The 19,527-nt window shown below is 46.8% G+C and overlaps 1 protein-coding gene across 3 annotated transcripts in view; it reads left to right on the forward strand.

Moving 5' to 3' along the window:
* NRBP2 (nuclear receptor binding protein 2) overlaps positions 1–19,527 on the forward strand; it is a 345,299-nt gene that overhangs the window by 213,721 nt on the left and 112,051 nt on the right. For all 3 annotated transcript variants that reach the window (XM_085604600.1, XM_085604601.1, XM_085604602.1), the window contains exon 7: positions 3,006–3,029. In XM_085604600.1, coding sequence (XP_085460726.1) covers positions 3,006–3,029 — 24 coding nt within the window. The remainder of the gene's footprint in view (positions 1–3,005; positions 3,030–19,527) is intronic.

Here is a 19,527-nt window from a genome sequence, read left to right on the forward strand (position 1 = left end):
GGTGCATTTTTGAAGGAGAATGAGGCACGTGGCCCATCTACATTGGCTGCCTTCTGACAAGGGGAGGACCCCATCCCCCAGGGCACATGTTTTAAGAAGAGGGGGGCATGCAGCCCCCTCTCAGGGCCGCTTATTGCCACGGGGACCCGTCACCTGGGGCCCAGCATATTTCCTAAGGGGAGGGGGGCAACGCAGCTCCCCTCCCAGATCCTCTTAAGGCACTGGGGAGCCCACCCTTGGGGCAGCAAAACTAAATTGAAAGGGAGGGGGCCACGCTGTCCCCCTTTCCAAGCCATTAATTTCCCAGGGAGCCCTCCACTGGGACTTAGCGGTTTCCCTGTCCGCAGCGGTGGAGGCAGGGAAATCTGTGTTTGTTCTCGCTTGGCAAGAGCTTAAAACTACTGCCAAGCACAAATTCTGCTCCCCGCGGGTGGGACTTCAAAAATGCTCCCTCCCACTGGGAGCAGACTTTTGATCTATTTCAGAACAGAGGAAATGCATGCTCCTGCCTAGCTGGAGCAGTGTTATTAGCTGCTCCCTCAGGGCAGGAGCACTGGTGAATTTCAGTGTTTGATACTGAATGTTTCACCTAACTATAATGTCACATTAATCTTTATATTCACAGAAAAAAACCACCCAACACACACATATACATAGATAGACTGCACGAGTGGCTTCAAAGCAAAACTGGGTCAGGTGTGCTCACCTTCACATTGAAATGAAGGTAGGACTATTTATAGGACATTAAACTGCAAGTCCAGGAGCCCGAGGCATTTTATGAATGTCCACACCGAAACGCGTCATGCCATTAAGGGAATAAAGCAGTCTCATTAAGCCCCGCTGTGTCCCTTTGGTCTTTTCTACAAAGGAAGAGATTTTTTGTGATGTTTAGCGTGTAGCCAGTGACACGCAGGCGGACCCTTCCATTAAGCGTTCTCGATCTACAGTGACGCAACGAAGCAAGAGGATCCGAGGTATCAGAATATCGAGAACCGCCACCTGACCCAAGGAAACAGAGGTACTGCTGGCAAGCACAGTCCATCATTGTATGGAGAGACGCGGTCACTGGGCCGGCGACTCCGGTCTTGTTATACTTGGAAAAGTGCGGCTGGAAGATGGGGCAAATGAGATAGCTTGGATAGTAACAGACGCTGCTGCCTTACCTGACCATGCTCTAATTCAGCCTGAATCTCACCAAGAGGTAGTTGTAATCCAGGCTACAGGCGCCAGTCTCCCCGGCTTAACATCTAGCTGCATTGTGGGAGTTGCAGTTTTGCATCATAGACTGCACCAGTGGCTCCGGAGCAAAACTGGGTCAGGTGTGCTCCCTTCACACTGAAATGACGGTAGGACTATTTAACCCCTTCGCTGCGGTGGGAATTCCGCCGCAGCGCTGTGGGGTGTGGGGGGGCAGCGCGGTGGCGCTGTGCTCATGACGGAGCCACTCCGTCATGAGCCACGGTTGAGCTGTGCTCATGACGGAGTGGTTCCGTCATGACTCCGCCCAGTTGCATTGTCCCCCCGCACAGGCGGGGAAACAGCGCCGCGTGGGCAGAGCGGCCGCCAACGGTCGTGGCATGACGGAACCGCTCCGTCATGAGCACACGGCAACCGTGGCTCATGACGGAGTGGTTCCGTCATGAGCGGGGAAGGGGTTAAAGGACATTAAACAGCAAGTCCGGGAGCCGGAGGCATTTGATAAAGGTCTACACCGAAACACGTCATGTCATTAAGGGAATAAAGTAGTCTCATTAAGCCCCGCTGTGTACCTTTGGTCTTTTCTACAAAGGCAGAGATTTTTTGTGATATATATAATTTTTTTTTGTTGTTGTTTATATCTGTAGAAATTGTACATGCATATATCTAAAGAGATGAGAAGTGTATATAGATTATGTATATATTCGTACAGGCAAATATAATGAAAGGTGTATTCAACACTCACATTAAGGTTTATGAATCATGCAGATGAATTTAAAATGTAAGAAGAAATAATACATTATAAGATGTCCGCCACAAAAGGAGTAAAATGTGGTATCATGAATCCCTCCTCACTTTCCATGACGTAAACGAACTGTCTCCTCTTTCTATGTCGATGAACTTTATTGTTTTGTTTAAAAATGAACACAATTGTGGACCCTACCGACATTGAGAAACACGTGTAGCCGAAACGCGTCTGTTGGGTGTTTGTTTTGTTTGTGGCTAATAAATATACTTAAAATATATATCTCTTGGAGTGCGCCTCAATTGCGGTCCGTGAGAGGGATCATCTAAGGGAAATATATATATATATATATATGTGTGTTTTTTTTGTTCTTTTTTTTTTAGTGAATATAAAGATTAATGTGACGTTATAGTTAGGTGAAAATTTCATATATCTCAAAGAGGCCATATATATAATATATATATTTATATATATCCGGCCTCGTTGATTTTAAACTTATGCAAGCTAATTATTCTCATTATAAGCCCGGGGGGATTTGGGGTTCTGTTCATCAACTGCCACTTAGTGGTATTGAGCACGTCTAACCCAATGGATCTCATTGAAAGCCAAATTCAGTTTGGCAAATATGTGAACTGATGGATTGTCTCTGCCCTGTTTTTCATCAGTACTGTTTGATCAAATTAAGCAGAACTATGAGGATGGGAGAACACCTGCACAAATGAAGCCACCCCAACTTAAGAGTATCCAAAAATTGTGTCTGACCTAGTAGATCTTTTTAAATCTCCATAAATATTTAAAAGTCTCCTACAAAGGGATTTTATCCACCATATTGATACTTTAAACTTTGTAACTTATCAGATTCACTTATACACAAGTGGGTATGCGAGAAAGACACTTGCTCGATTCGCTTGGGGGCAGGGATACAAATCGCTCTTTTGTACAGAATATTGTCTGGTTTTGGCTCCAGTTTTTGCATTGCTGATCTTGCCCAGGTGTTTTTCACTGCTAAAGTTCTCTTTCTCTTTTATTTCTTCCTCCACATGACCTGGTGCGCCGGCGGCAGTGTGGCACAGGGTGTTTGCAAATGGTGAGTGCTCCTGAATTTCAATGTTTGCATTAATGTGCAGCTTATGTACAGTGCATCTACATATGTTGTTTTGCAGTCGCTTAGTCTTCATGGGTCGTATGATAAAAGATGCGGATAAAAAGATAAAAAAATGACGCAGGTGGTTGGATTCGGATCTGCCCATACGGAAAGATTGTACAGATAGCTCATTGTTCTCTTTTTCGCTTGAAACACTGAACTTTTCTTCTTCCACTTCCTTCCTATGACCAAAACCTTTCTAGGGGGTTTCTATTGTTACATCCAGCTCCAATCCTATTCAGTACTGTAGTCTTGAAGATAACTGCGTTTGATGTACGTTGTTGCGTGGACTGATGGAGGAAAGCTCGGTGTTGCAACAAAACCTCATTTTGGATCAATAGAGGTTCCAAGGGGGAAGCGATTGTTGGTTAGGGAGTTGGGTGGTTTGCCTGGTTGTTGTTTGACTGCATGCCTGGCTGGCTAGACCTGTGCTTGGATATAGAACTGTGACATGTTAGCTAGGTGAGTGTGTGAATAGATGTTTGGTTAACTAGGTGAGGTTGTGACTTACTTGTTTGTTAGTTAATGACAGCTGCTTAGCTATCAATTTACATGGCTCATGATCGATTAGTAAAGGTTAGTGTGTGGTTAGATTGCTGGTTGTCTGGTTGTTGCATGGACAGCTGGCTGATTTCATAGTTTGTTTCATAGAATATTGGTTGGTTGGCAAAGTATCTATGAATACATGACTGATTAACATAATAGTTAATGGATATGTTGTTGTTGATGGTTACTTGCCTAGGCCGCTGGATAGATACATGGTTGTATGGCTAGATGAATGATAATCTGGGCAGTTGACTTAAGTTTCGCATGGATGGATGCAGTGTGGATGTTTAGCTGGTAGGGGAATGCATTGTTAGGTGGATGGATAGCTAGGTCAGTCCATGGATAGACAGCAGTTTAGTTAGGTCAGTGTGTGGGTAAATAGCTGTGTAACTTAGTAAGTCTAGGTCGGATTGATTTGTTAGCTCATATGTCCTGTTCAATCAGTCATTCATTTGTAAAGCGCACTACTCACCCGTGGGGGTCTCAAGGCGCTGAGGGGGGATGGGGGTGCTGCTACTGTTCGAACAGCCAGGTCTTGAGAAGTCTCCTGAAGGTTAGCAGGTCCTGGGTCTGTCGCAGGTGTATGGGGAGGGTGTCCCATGTCTTGGCGGCGAGGTGGGAGAATGATCTGCTGCCGGTGGTCGTTCGATGGATGCGTGGAACGGTGTCGAGGGCGAGGTCAACGGCGTGAAGCTGGCGGTTCAGGGTGTAGAAGGTGAGTTTTTGTTGAGGTATGCTAGTCCGGCGTTGTGGAGTGCTTTGTGAGCGTGGGTGAGGAGCTTGAAGGTGATCCTCTTGTTGACGGGGAGCCAGTGCAGGTCTCTCAGGTGGGCAGTGATGTGGCTGTGGCAAGGGATGTCGAGGATAAGGCATGCGGAGCCGTTCTGTATGCGTTGAAGTCTTCTCTGGAGTTTGGCCGTGGTTCCCGTGGAGAGGGCGTTGCCGTAGTCCAGCCTGCTGTTGACCAGGGCTTGGGTGACCGTCCTTCTGGTTCTGGTGGGGATCCATCTGTATTTCTTGCTAGGCACGTGGAGGGTGTTGAAGCAGGAGGAGGAGACGGCGTTGACTTGCTGGGTCATTGATAGTGTTGAGTCCAGGATGAACCCCAGGTTGCGTGCGTGGTTGGTGGGTGTCAGTGCAGCTCCCAGCATGGGTGGCCACCAGGAGTCGTCCCAGGTGGAGGAGGTGGGGCCGAGGATGAGGACCTCCGTCTTGTCAGAGTTCAGTTTGAGGCAACTGTTCTACATCCATTCTGCGATGGCCTTCATTCCTTCGTGGAGGTTGGTTTTGGCGGTGGCGGGGTCCTTGGTGAGGGAAAGGATCAGCTGTTAGCACTAAGCTGTTGCTGATACCCTTATTGGAAATAAATATAACTCTATGGTTAGCAAAGTGGCTTCTTGTGTAAATGGTTGGTTAAATAAACAGCTGCCTGGGTAAATTCCTGGGTTGCTACATAAAAAATGTGTTGTTTGGGAGCTAGGCACATTGATAGCTGGAGAGCAAACTAGCAAGCAGTAGGGGGTAAATACCTTGCCTATGGGTGCATAGAGAATGGTAATGTTGGCAATAGTTACATAAATAGACCATTGTAAGTTCGGACATGGGTTCGCCAGGTGGTTGCATTGTTGGGTGGTTAGTTTGCTGGATGCTTGTGGTTGCTGGTTAAGTGGATGGTAGCTAGGTAGATGCATTGATAGATGTTTCGTTAGCTGGTTTGCGGCATGGGCAGTTCACTATTTAGATACGATATATATGCCCAATAGTGTTAAAATGCTTTTGAGGTTATTCTTGTTCCGCATAGACAGGTTGTGGCCCAGCTATTCATGCTGGATTGCTCCTTGGCACATGGCAAAGACTGCTTGGCTTGTGGTTGGTCCCTTCTGTAATGGGGCAGTCCAGCTAAAACAATAGCCTGGACACTGCCCAGAGGAATTGTCAATGGTTCAGAACAGCTGGTCCAAGAATGTCCATGCGTTGCCTTTTTTTTTTGTAAGCGAGAAGGTATGTTGTGACGTCGGTGCCGCTGTGCTTTTGACTCCATCTGAAGCTCACTGATGAGGCACAAGTGGCCAAAACACATTTGTGGTTGTTTGTGTTTCTATGTTCTTCAGAGATGTTTCTATGTCTAGGGGAGATGATTTGGCAATTCAGGCTTCACTGGGCCTTTGGGGTAGATTCAAATCTGATTTGGGAAAGGTCGGCGCTTGTTTCTGATGTGGCAGAGGAACTCCAACAAATCTCCAGAGGTTAAGAAGCGTTGGCGAAAGCATTTCCATCCTCCACGTTTTTTGTTGCCTTAGTCGATAGATGGTGGTATCTGGTTAATTACATGGATAAATGGATAGCTGACTGGTTAGATATGCGGCTGGTGATGTATGGAGTTATGGCTTAACAGGTACATTTGTGAATGGATATCTGTCGGTAGCTGGCTTGGGAAGGGGGCGAATGGCTTGGCGGACGGTTAGCTGGAAGTGGCTGGAAAATTATCAGGTTAATTGTCCTTCTCAAGTAACACTGACACTATTGAATAATTTACATCCTAAAGTGTTCAGTGGCTGAAATAGCAATTTGCATTGCTTGCAGAATTATTGTTGGTGTTCGGCTCAATTACACTGAGAAACGAGTCCTAGTACTCCCTGTAACACTTCTTGTTTCCTGCCACAATCTTTTACTCTCCCTAAAATCCCCCTCTCAGTGTTACCACATATTTGCACTTCGAGTGTCAATCCACTTGTCAATTTTGTGCATGGGAATCCTTCTTACTTGTCCTGCTCTACCTTTTCCCAAAAGGTCGGGATTTGCTTGCGCTGGCCGGTAGGACCAGGAAACGTTTATCTACAAACAGTGCTGTTATTGTAATAATGTTTGTCCCCATATACATGAGCTTCCATCCACTCTTCAGAGCTGTACTCAGGCAGGAAACAGATACGTTTCTACTTCTAAATTTGGGCATCACCGTGATTCTTTTGGCATCTCCTTTTTGTGGTAGGGTTGGGCGCATTTTTTGGTTCAATAGCTGAAAAAATATTAAATGGCTTCGACACCACATCTGGTGAGCTCGTGTTTTCTCTTCTGGAATTCACCCAAAGCTGCTCAGGAACCACCTCCTGTCACTGTCCTGGCAGGGACCGGGACCAGGAGAAGTCCTCATTTTCATAGGGGTATTAAAACTTTTACAGCAAGATAAGCCTTTGGGACCATATGTGGACACAAACTGGTCAGTTGCAGTCAGAGTGGAAGCCTCACCTAGTACTGATACCTCTACCACATACTCTGGATGAGAAACCAGTGAACATACTTGTGAGAAAGTGCCATCTTTCTTGCATGGTATGCCCCCACTTTTTGCTGAATTGCTGAATGTACTTTGACTGAGTGTGCCCTGGACTCCTGCCAATCAGGTGCCCAGGGCCTATGTTCCTTCCCTAAAACAAACCAAACCCAAATTGGCAAACCCTGGCCACATGTCAGCCCCTGGTAAATGGTACCCTAAGTACCCAGGGCTTTGTGACCAAGGAAGGCCTCTAAAGGCTGCAGCACTCCTTGTGCCACCCTTAGAGGCCCTGTACCCTTACACACACACACTGCCTTTGCAGGCTGGGTGTTTGGGTGCAAGACAAAAACAAAGTCGACATGGCACATATCCCTGTGTGCCATGCCCATCGCCTACACTGCCATGGCATACATCAGTCACTCCTCTAGCTGGGTGCCTTATGCCAATGGTGTGGGCACAGGAGCAGGAGCCCTGTGCCCCTACAGTGCCCAGGTCCATTCCTGAGCCCTGTAAGTGCAGTGCTGCCATTTAAGAGTACATGGTGCTTAGAGCTCGTCAAACACGAGCTCCACAGCACCATAATGGCAACACTAAAAATGGAGAAGTTTTGTATCAAACTTCTCAGCACATTAAACCCACACTGATGCCAGTGTGGGATTTAATGTACCCATCACCCCAGAGGGCATCTTAGAGGTGCCCCCTTAAACCTAACCTACAAATCCAAGTCTGCTCTGAGACTGCCTAGGCTGCCACCCAGCAGACATGTTGCTGGACCCCTGGGTAGGAGAGCCCCTGCTCTCCTGGTCCTGCAACAATGCACATCCTGGGCGAGGTGCTAAATCTCCTCCCCCAGAATGGGCAGGGGGAAGCTTCAAAGGCATGCCGCCTCTGTGAGCTTCCCCAGGACCCTGCAACCCCCCACTCTGGTGGGAAACTTTGGCCGTAAACCCCAAATAAGGACAGGGGATGTGCCAGCCTGCCAACCCCACCCCTCAGGTGGGGGAGGCGAGGTGAAGCACATCTCCGAGCTCTCGCCATCTTGAAGATGGGGAGCCCTACCCTATCAGGACTAGGCTACTGCCCCCCTCCCACAGGAGAGAGGCAGGATAGGGGGTGTACCCACCCCAGGACGGGGACCCATTGGTTCCTGCCCTTCACCTACCTGTAACGCCCCTAAATCTAGTATTTAGGGGCACCCTGAACCTTCCTTCCCCAGATTCCAGATTCAAAACTACGAAGAGCAAGAAGATAAAAGACCTGCCCTGCAGCTGCTGAAAAGAGGAAGACACCAACTGCTTTGGCCCCAGCCCTACCGGCCTGTCGACCCTCGAACCTGCTCCTGCTCCACCCCGGCATCTCTTGTGGCTAGCAACCTCACCAACCCCGGAGGACCTGGCTACCTTTTGGCTCTAAACCCCTGGGACTCCCATGAGTAGAGGCTCTACTCGAAACCTAACTCTAACCCCTGGCAGCAGCCCGGAACCGCGAACCCAGCACACTCTGCACCAGCCGAGCCTGGCCAGTGCCGGAGTGAACAAAGACCCTGAGGACGACCCCACGGCGACTGTGATCTCCCTCGACACTCCTGAAGAAGCCTGCAGCCTCAGAACAAGGTGCCCCCCCCCAACCGCGATCAACAGAGGGTAAGATTTCCCGACACCTAAAAGCACCCCTGCATGCGGCGCCCCACGGCCCCCTGTGCCCAATCTCGGGGTACCTACCTATCCTCCAACTACCCAACTTACCTCTCGAAGTGCTGGTGGCACCTGAAGAGTCCTCATCCCCGAGCTTGCAGTCCTTTTCTAAACCGGAGATTTACCATTGAAATCCATTGAGCGCCCGAAGGTTCAAAAGCCCTCTGCACCCAGCCGCCCGAGTGGCCCTGGCAGTGAAAACTCTACACCTACCTACTTCACCACTTGCCCTGAGTAAGTGACCAGGAGCCCAGCTCCCACAGCCGTGTGGCTTGCCAGTCAGCAGCCACCAAACAAGGCCCCCCTATCCCTCATAGGATAACATTGGGCCTAACTCTCTCTGCACCCTGCCGCCCTAGAGCCGCTGAGGGTGAACCAACTGTACCTACCTGACCCTGCGAGACCCCTGAGTCTGTGCCCAGAACCTCAACTCTGCCAGTCGAGTACTTACCCTTAAACCGCAAACTCTATTTTCCTCATAGGGTAACATTGACTGGCTTTTTCCTGAAATTTCTTCTAAGTGTGGACTTTTCAAATATTCAAATATTCACCAAAAATCAGCCAAGTGACAAAAACGAATTTACTCACCTGCTCTTAGGTGAGCTCCCAGTGCTGGATCTTGGTGCCCAGCACGGACTCTGAAAAATACCTACAACTGTATTTACCCTTAACTCAATTTTCTTCCATAGGAAACCATTGACTGTTTTTCTGTGAAATTTCTTCTAAGTGTCGATTTCTGCAATCTTTATATATTCTTCAAAAATCGTATAAAATCTGAAAACGTAATTACTTACCTGTTTTGGATAAAGGTCCCAGTACTGAGTCTAGGCACCCAGTACTGGATTACAAAAGTAACAAGAACATACTGTACCTGTAACCTGAATTTTCTTCCATAGGGAATCATTGACTGTTTTCCCTGAAATATTTTCTAAGTGTCAAGTTTTAAAATAGCTAAATATTAGTTAAAAATCATTACAGTACTTAAGTCGACTTTCATCACTTGATTCTGAGAACTGACCCAGGACTGAATCTAGGATCCAGTCCTGGAATTCCAAAAGTAATCTAAAAAGTAATCTGTTGCAAATAACTGGAATTTACCATTGAGCTCAATGTATTGTTGTGTTTAAAAATAGAGTTGCCTACTGCAACCACTTGTAACTGTTTACTAAAGTCTATTGCATATTGCAAAAGTATTTATATGAAACATCTGTTGTTGAGAAAGTATATTTTAAATCCAAGTGTTGGTTCTAAAATAAAACAAGCATATATTTTTTATATATAAACCATTGGCCTAGAGTTCAGTTATTGAGTGTGTGAGACCATTTGCTGACTGAGTGTGTACAACAAATGCTTTACACTGTCCTCTGATACTGCCTTACTGCTCGACCAAGCTACCACTTTAGAGAGTAAGGTTATATCTAACTTTAACCTCTGTCAAACCCTGGGGGACTGTGGACTCTGTACACCCTGTACCTATTAAGGAACAGTATATACAGAGCCACTTTCTCACAGTACTCACTTGCAGTTACATCGAGGAATGCACGAATTAGTAACACCTGGAGTCTAGTGGTACTGGATGCATGTATGTGCATGCTATTTCTATAACGTGAACCTAGTCAAAAGGCAGCGGAGCCCTGTGCATGGTCAAAAACTAGCATAAAGTCAACGGGTAAGAGAAGATGGGCCGGGCCGGGTTTTGGATGGTTACTGCACTGTAAAGGATTGTTTTTAAAAGAGGTGAGTCTTCAACTCTTCTCTAAATTGGAGCAGTGTTGGGGCAGTCCTGATGGATAGAAGGAAGCAGTTCAGATCCCGGCAGTATAGATGGAAAAGGCCTGCTGTCTTGTTTTTCATTTTGAACACTTCTCAGTCTGCAGTCTGATGGTGTGATGGCAGTGGTTGTGCTGAGAGCCACCATGGATGGTGAGCTTGTTTGCAGAGTAAGTGGGGGTGCTGGTCGTGATGGCTTTGTAAATGATGCCAGCCCGTACCATCTTCAAAACCAGCTGCAAGAGAAGCCAATGGAGTTCCATCAGAATGGGAATGATGTGATCATATTTCTTCAGGCCCTGGATGAGCTGCAGCATGTAGGATGCCCGTAAGGGAACTGAATGACCCTTCAAGCCAGATGTGGTTTGAATGGTACCACCAAGAGGTTCACCTGCCTTGAAATACAGAACAGGGCCAGAGCCAAATCCCTCAAAGAGGTGGTAACTCTTCAACAAATATTTCATTTTAGAGATTAAGGTTGTCTGCCTCCGGGGCCCTTTCACCGCTACATTACCCGAGACTAGACTAGACCTTCCTCCTGGAGATTCTTTACCTTCTGATTAGAACTCGTTCAAACTTAAGATGGATGAGGAGGGAGAAGAAAGAACAAATCTACGTGTGTCTCGGAGCTGGTAACTTCGGATGTTGGTTCTTGTAATGCATTCCATCTGAATCTTCGCTGGGGCCAGAGGTGGTTTCTTAAGTTTCCTCTATGGATAATCTTTTACGATTTCTAATTGTGTGAACTGTTTTGAAGAATCTCAATTTTGTTTCTTCAGAACTAGAACGAGCACTTGACATGTCCATGCGAGGAGTCTGATCTCCTTCATGACCGTCTTCTCCTAACATCTTAGGCTCTTCACTTTATTTTGAACATAAACATAATCTTCAATTTCCTGACACCTTGTCCTCATCCCTCCAGAGTCAGCCATGGTGCAACTTTGTTTTCAATGGATGTGCAGATACCAGCACGACTGATATTTAACAATGCATGATGCATTCTTGCTCCATGGCACCTTTGTTACCACCTCTACCGTCTCCTTCCACTAGAGAGAATGCTGTCTCTGCTGTCTACAGCAGAAGAAGCACAACCCCTCTGCCAGGCAGCCAGGCTCCCAGTATCATCAAATCAGTCATGGCATCAGTTCTTTCTGGACAGTTGATCCGGCTATCCAAATACCAGACAAAAGGCCAGACATGCAAAACTTTATTGTAGTTGGAAACACGCCTATTCGGAGCTTGCAATAGCACAACTCTATTTGGCTATGTGCAAAACCCATTTTAGAAGTCGGTAAAGTTTTACCAACTCCTAGAATGGGATTGTGACTAGTTAATGATGCATTATCGAGAAAGGGAGGTTTGTCAAATCGGTGTCAGATTTATCTATGGTTTGCTGTCGCAAACTAATGAAGTAAATTGGCATCCAAATAGGGGTGGTAACTTATTTGCAAAGGGAAAGGTGTCCTGTTTGTACTTATTCCCGAATAGGGTACGCGTTTCTGGGTTAGTTGGCAGTGGTCCGGAGGACTACTGCAAACTTTCACTAAAATAAAAAACTTTTTTTTAAAAACACATTTGTTTTTAGAGCAGCACCATTTCCTTTAAGGAAAACGAGCAGCTTTAAAAAAAAAAAAAAAAAATTTTATAAGCAGTCACTAGGATGATGGTCTGCTGACACTTGCAAGCCGCCATCCCTGTGAATTCGGCCAATCCGAGTGAGTCACAATGTGCAACCAACCAAATTAATATTATTTAGCTAGGTTGAACTGCGACCCATTCGGATTCCGTATTTTGCAAGCAGACCTATTTGTGCATAATTTGGTTTTTAAAACCAGATTCTGGTCGCAAGAAAAGTATTGTCAAATTGCTATCAATTCTTTTCGACCAGAATAATTGTAAATCTGGCCCAACATGCCATCATCAGATTCGGATGGTGATCTTGTTTAATCTGTACCTGACCTGTGCAGGTTCTAACTCATTACTTGGGGAGGAACAGCCTTCTCGTGCTTTGCCACTGAAGAAGCAGAAAGGCAACTCTGATATCAATTCTCCCCATTTTAAACTTGAACTTGAGACTCTTCATCTTACTAGATTGTTCCATGTATGATGTCTGAAGCTGCAGAAACTTCAAACTCACTTCCATCTTCTAAGCCTGCCTTTGTATTTACATTATTTGTACCGCCCTCAAGCACCCAGGTTAAAGAAGGATCTTTTCTAAATAGCCAGGTTATGAGCAGTTTCATAAAAGTTAAGCGACGCGGCTCAAAACAATTGTTTTTAGGCAAGGAGTTCCACTTTTTGACCATCAAGTGTCTACCAATGTCAGACTTCGTAATCCTTGTGACTTTGTGTTTCACTACAGGGAACCAGTGTAATGCGACCAAGTTCCTAGAAATAGGGACGTGATGTGGAAGACTGAGCACTTGACTGGCTAGGGTGCGTTGAACCACTTAACACCACTGAGTGAAATAAAGGGAAGGACCTAGGTGAATGACATTCTAGTACTTCAGGCGTGAACCAGTCACTGCCTGGAATACCAAACATGGTCGAATCAAAAGTCTTCGTTACGAACTTTGCTGACTGGAATGGGCAGTGTGGTAGTTAAACTGAGGGATTCGCACCAAATTGGAATTCTGTATAATCTGAGTTATGGTGAGTTTTTACTAGACCTTGGCGGTGAACTTCGCTCCATTTGCGGAGTTTTCTGCACTCTGCACTCCACAGAGCAGGCGGAGTGCAGAAACTCCACTTCGCGATGTGCAGCCGAGTTTTTTTTCCCCGCTCGCAATCGTGAACGGTAAGTTCGTGAACGGTAAATTTGCGAGCTGCCGATCTGGTAGAATTTCTACCCGAGTGGCAGGAATACCAGCACAAACTGCAGTTCGCACTGCACTCCGCCGCTCACGGATTTGTGGAGTTTTTTTGTAACTTCACGGAGTTCCCCGTAGCAAAATTCCATGACCTTCGCCCAGGACAAGTTTTTACTCAACCAGTTCACATCCGCGAAAACAATTACAAGAGTTTGATTGTGCAGCCATCTGGACTTTTTACAAGATTGACAACTGCTGCAGTCCACCCTTGCTTGGAATGTAGCCGTTTTGGTGGTCCATTCATGAGCCTGCTCAGATCCGATGGATACCACATCCAGTATTCCAATAGGATAAGCTCTTCAGCACAATTGGTAACTTACCAACTCAGTCTGCCATGGTTACTATGACCTTGGGCGAAGGGTAAGCCCAGCACCGCCATTGTCATTGGTTTTGGATTAGAAAGCTGAACATATGACAATTGGGCACAGAAATCCAGTGTGAACTCTGGACAGTCTTTCAAACAATGGAATACTGAACTGGTTAATTGGAGCTTAACATTTACAAAACCGTGAAACTGTAAAATCGTTTGCAACGGTTCTTACCTCTAAAGTCATCTTCTGTTCCGGGGCAGAGAGGCTGCTTTGGAACATTCACAGAGCTTTAGAGAATGGACAGACTAGAGTTCTGGGAGTCTTGTTTGCCAAGGTACTGATGGCCAAGTATTGCTTGATTTGATTCTGGCCCATTGTAGAAAATCAAGTCCTAAATGTGTCCTTTTGCCAAGTTCATTGGTGCAGGCCCCACGTCACTTCGCTATCAAGATTTGTTATTTTGAGCCTGAGAACAGTTTAGAGAGAAACAACAAGAAACAGAAGCCACCCTTCTTCATCTCCTCCATAAAGGCTTCCTTCACTTGTTGATGTGAGGGGCTCCTCCTAAGATCTTGGTGCATGCACGCCTGCTCACAATGTGTGCCTGATCAAATGCAGGGCTGCATTTTGGCAACTTGAAGTGAAGTTAAGGAAAGGGAAGACTGGAAAACGAATCTACCATTGACCTTATCTTTCTGTGAGACATATGGATACAGTTTTCCAATTAAGTGCATCTGACAAAAACATCTTTTTTGTATTGGTCACCTGGGGTTCCTTTGTTGCCTCTTCGTCAATAGGTGGTCTTAAACTCTTCCGCTTCGAATCTGCGGTTACTGTTTTTTCCCGTGGGGAAACCCTACCTCGCAGAATAACAGGATCACCTGTGTGCTGGCGAATACTTTGTCTGTCTAACGGTACAAATGGCGCTACCGTAACTGGAAAGCCGCAGAGCCCTGAACATCGAGCAACATCGGGCAAGGAGTTGTATGTTTGTCTGGCTTCTCGTCTGATGTTCATTAGTCTGTTACTTTTTAGGTCTCGCCTAGCGAACGCAGCGCATGCGCTGCTTCGCCTTGGCGAGAGACTATTGTTGTGGGTTTGGTGCGCGAAGGGAGACAAATCGTGTGCGGGCACGGACAGGCGATGTGCACGCGCATGGTGTCTCCTCTCCGTGCTCACACGCTCCCACCACGCTCTCACATGCTCCCACCGCGCGCTTGTTCTGCCGAGGCAGCACTTTCAGCACAATGCGTGCCTGCCGGGACAGATGTGCACACGCGTCCGCTTTGGCCATGCTTGTTTTATATGTGCAGGTTCTGGGGTTCGTACTTGTTTTATATATGCAGGTTCTGGGGTTGGCGTTCCCTCGCCCTGCACTCTACCTCCCATCACACTACCTTGCCAACCGGAAGATAATGCGTCACTGATCCCGGAAAAATTATTGCCCAAAGCAGTGCGTAAGTCATCGTTGCTGCTCATTGTTCTTTGAGTGTTGACTCTGCCGTGTGTCAGAAATGGAGTATACAGTCTCCGATACGTTCTAATTGGAGAGTGGAGGTCGGTAGAGGAAAACAGAACAGTAGGGGCAGGCAGCATCTGTGAGCGGGTCAGGGTCAGCAGTGGGCATTTCTTTTAGCTGAGAACAGGCCTAAAGAGGCCAGATTAGAAAATACAAAAAAAAACGAGATAAACCACAAACGTAAGAGTGGAACTGCAATTATCAGTGAAATGGCGGTACGACATTAAGGGAGCCTCCTGGTGTGGGAAGACTTTAGTGACATGTATTAGCTTATATCCAATGACATTACGGACACCTTTATTCAATGTTAGTTTTTCTTTTTAGAAATCTTCTGTATTAGTCTAATAGAAGTGAAACCAAGCATACATCCCCCTGGTTGCTAGTGGAAAGTAGGGGGCTGATGTTTTAAAATTTCTGATGACCTTTCATATGAAGCCATAAGAGACACTTTTTGTAGTGCTCCACAGATAAAATTGCAGCGCAGTTTCGCCATTCATTGTAGATTTGCATATTTTGCTTTAATAGTAGGCGTGGTTTGGGGCGGGATGCTACACCGCAGGTGGCGCTTACAACTCTGAGCCTGTGCTGTTAAGCCTGCCAAGCGCATTCACTTGCTGTAAGCTACACAAGAGTGTCTCTGAAATGAGGTTGTGCCAAAAAAAAAACTTTTGTTTAAAATTAAATCACAATCTCTGCGAGGCTGATCGAATATCTCATGGGAGAATAGGGAGTAACAAGACATTTAGTGTCCTCATCTGACGTTCTCGCTCTCTCAAAACTGGAAAATGTATTTTAAATAAAGGAAAGGGTTGGGACGCTGCGAAGGATATCCAAATTCTCTGCTGTGATTCTGTGCGTTCGCTTGTTCAAACTCTCTCTATTCTTCTTTCAGTGTCCTCCAACCCTGCCACACTCCGACCTCCACTATAGCAATGCGTTGTTAATGTCACATTGGATCATTCTCCAGTATGACAGCATTACCCAACATTTCTATCTCTTTGAAAATATAATATCCCCCTATGTTTGTCCCGAGTCTTTTCTCTTTTTTTAAATGAAGGTTTTTATTTTGGTAAGTGCAAAGTACAATAAGAAAGTAAGAATACGAGAAACAGTAAAGCGGCAAAGCAAAACCTAAATCAGGGCTAAGAGGACAAAAAGATGGCAAGCAATGCAGCAAGACTGCCAGCAATGACAAATGATAACACAGCGGGTACACAGTTCAATAGGACATAGTTGCAAAGGGACACAAGGTTCAGAGGATTGTGTCTCTGTGGCCAGCAGGGGCTGCAGCTCTAGGGGCGTCCTGGCTAGGAGGCAGGAGACCAGCTGTCTAAAGGTGTTGTCATACTCAGACGAGACCCCTCACGTGAATGAGGGCCAGGAGTATTTTGAATACCAGTTGAGTCCACGTGAGATGTAAGATAAGTGATGAAGGGGCAAGATATCCACCGCGCAGGATCCCTGGCAGGGCCGGCACTTGGCATGGGCAGTTGCCCAGGGCTTTGCGGCCTTCTAACTACGACGGGGCCCACCCAGGAGGACATCGTCCTTTTGAAAATGTACCATTGTATCACTTACAGGTGGGAAACGCACTCCCTCGGGGTGTGCAACCGTGGTGCAGCTCAAGGCCAGAGGCGGGGCCATGGGCTGAAGGGGAAATAGCAGACTGGGCAGGGTTTGTGGCCGTGATCAGCTTTCCTTTGCTGGCAACTCTTTCCCTTATCCTAATCGCCGCATCTGCACGATAATGGCAGATGCTTGAACTGGCATGAGGTGTGAAGTGAGCCCTGCCCCTGCATGAATGAAACGCGGAGCATCCAGCAGGGCTCACAACAAACAAGCATTTGCAATGCAATGGGTCTCACATTTACGCGAGTTTGAGCTATTGGCATTGTAAATGACAATTACTTTTATTTATGTTTTTAAAACGTAAATAAAAGGCCTTGTCATTTACAGTGCCAATAGCTCTAAATCTCGCAGTCGCGAGACCTATTGCATTGCAAATGCTTGTTAGATGTTCATTTCAATTGGGATCAGATACCACTGGCAGAAGCCTTTAATGGACAATTCTTGGCATTAGCTTTATGCAGGCAGTGTGATCTGCACCGGAGCGCCACCCAAATCACTTTGGATCGCTGGTCTCAATGGAATATTCAACAGGGCTTGTGAGACGTTTGTATGATACAATCACGCATGCCTAAACCACGCATGCCTAAACCATGCATGCTTAAACATACGCAGTCTGAACCACGACTGCGTCTTTACCACTCGTGCCTCTACCACACATGCCTTTACAGCGACTTTTGTTGTAAAGGAATGATTGCAATTGCACCCCCGCCCTGCGCCCTAACACCTGATACCCAGGCCGTGCAATCTACCCCAGCTCTTAAAACTACCCTGACTACTCACCCTGAGCCCTAACACTGGGCCCCTGCTTCCCCCCACACTGAGGCCTAAAACCCTGCCCCCTGCCAAAAACGACATAGACCGCAGCCCCCGCGTTGAGCTTTAAAACTGACCCCCACCCCCGAAAACTGCCTGTTCCTCTTCCCCCCCCCCCCCACCCTGAGCTCTAAAACCCGGGCCCAGCACTTAAAACTACCCTAAGTCCCCCTTCCCTGAGCCCTAAAATCCTGCCCCCTGGCAAAAAACAAACGCACTCCCCCCCTGCCCCCCCCCCTCCATCCTGAGCCCTAAAACCAAACCCACCCCTAAAAACTACCCGTCCCCAGCCCCACTTACCAGGCCGTGTCCCGGAGCTTCCTCTCCCGATCATTTTGTGACCATTTATCAGGAGGGACAGGAACATTCTGTTAGCTCATTCGCGCCACCTAGTCTTTATGTTGTCCACTGTGAAAGACAGCTGAGATGTTCTGAGGACTTGGACTCCCTCAGCCAGTGGCAACTTAATGCCATTCATTTGCCCCACAGCGTCAGTTTTCTGCAGAGTGTCCTGGTCTGTAGCCTTACTGGGAGTACCGGTCTTGATGGATGCCCACATACCCTAAATTAAGTTGCAAGAACTTTATCCATTGTTTGCTTAAGAGACGCAGATTGGGAATAAGGGGAAATTTGCTGCCGCATATTGTATATTTGCTTTTTGTATCGGAATAGTGGCTACTACAATCTAGTTGATGCACAGCCTGGTCTTCCCTAACATGGCCGTTGGTGATAGCGACCAGGAATCGGTGATCTGCCCTTATCGAGGCCAGGCTGATCTCCGCTGTAGAGGAGAACCCACCCTTCAGTGATCAATGCATAACCTGTATCAGTGGCCACTGTAAACATTTCCCCTGTCTCCTTGAGCATAGGCGTAACGTAGAACTATTTTGCCACCATAATTAGAGGACTTTTTCCTGTGAAGTGTTAGGGTTCTGGATAATTTTAAAACAGTTTTACGGTTGATGGACCCTAGAGGAAGAGATACTCGGTGGTTTTATATAGGGATTCCAGCCCAGTCTGTCGGCTGAGGCATGAAACTGCTCCACATTTCAATGCAGATCTCTAGGAGAACATGGGTGCTTATGGCCAAAAGGGTTTGAACACAACACAACAATGGCCTTGCGTCTTGAGGTCCTACTCCACCACAAACTTCAGAGACCGACCGCTTTTGAAGCGACCTGTCATTGTGAAGTGTCTCAGTCACACAAGGACTTTATTGTAGACATGGGTGGCCCTGGTACACAGCTGAGGGCTCTCAGGTTATCTGTGTAGCTGAAGTAGTCCATCGCCTATTCTGTCTGCTTGCTCACTTCTACTGGACTCTCCAGATAATATTGTCTTCTGTGTAGACAAGACTTGTGGACTACCATCTATCTCTCTGCGTGACACTCAGCTTTGCAGAGTGTACATTATCTGTACTACTTTGCCTTTCAAGTAACTAGTAGCAAAGTCACTCCTTATCTGCCAATGCATGTGCATCTTCTCTGCCGGCTCTTCTATCGACTAGCATAACCCAGCCTTTCTACCCTGACACAGGCGCATCTTCCAAGAAGCATAGAACTGATCTCAGCCATGTTTGCTTTCCTAGAAGCCAATGGCAATCTAGAAGGATGCTTGTCGAATTTTCGGGGTTGGTTGAATTGGCCTGCCACACCGCTGGCTGAAATTGTCCTAAATAACCCTGGGCGAAGCACTACGCTACCGTAGTTTGCGCTACTTCACACTATGCAAATTGCACGTAGCACTGTGCAAACACTCGTAGTGTAGCATAGCATCGCGATCATTTTTTGCTTGCTCGCGGTCCTCAACGTCAAGTTGGCGACCGCGAGCGAGTAAAATGACATCCCGGCGAGACTTTTTCCTTGTTCGCGATCAGCAACATCAAGTTGCCGATCGCGAGTGTGGAAAATAAACCTCCCGGCGAGATTCTCAACGCGGGGAGATCAGGTTTCTCATTGCGAGTGGTCGCGTATGCTCGTGGCCGCTTGCGATGAGAAACGACCAGTCCGCGTTGAGAA

This window comes from Triturus cristatus, chromosome 5_1, assembly GCF_964204655.1.
Source record: "Triturus cristatus chromosome 5_1, aTriCri1.1, whole genome shotgun sequence".
NCBI lineage: Eukaryota > Metazoa > Chordata > Amphibia > Caudata > Salamandridae > Triturus > Triturus cristatus.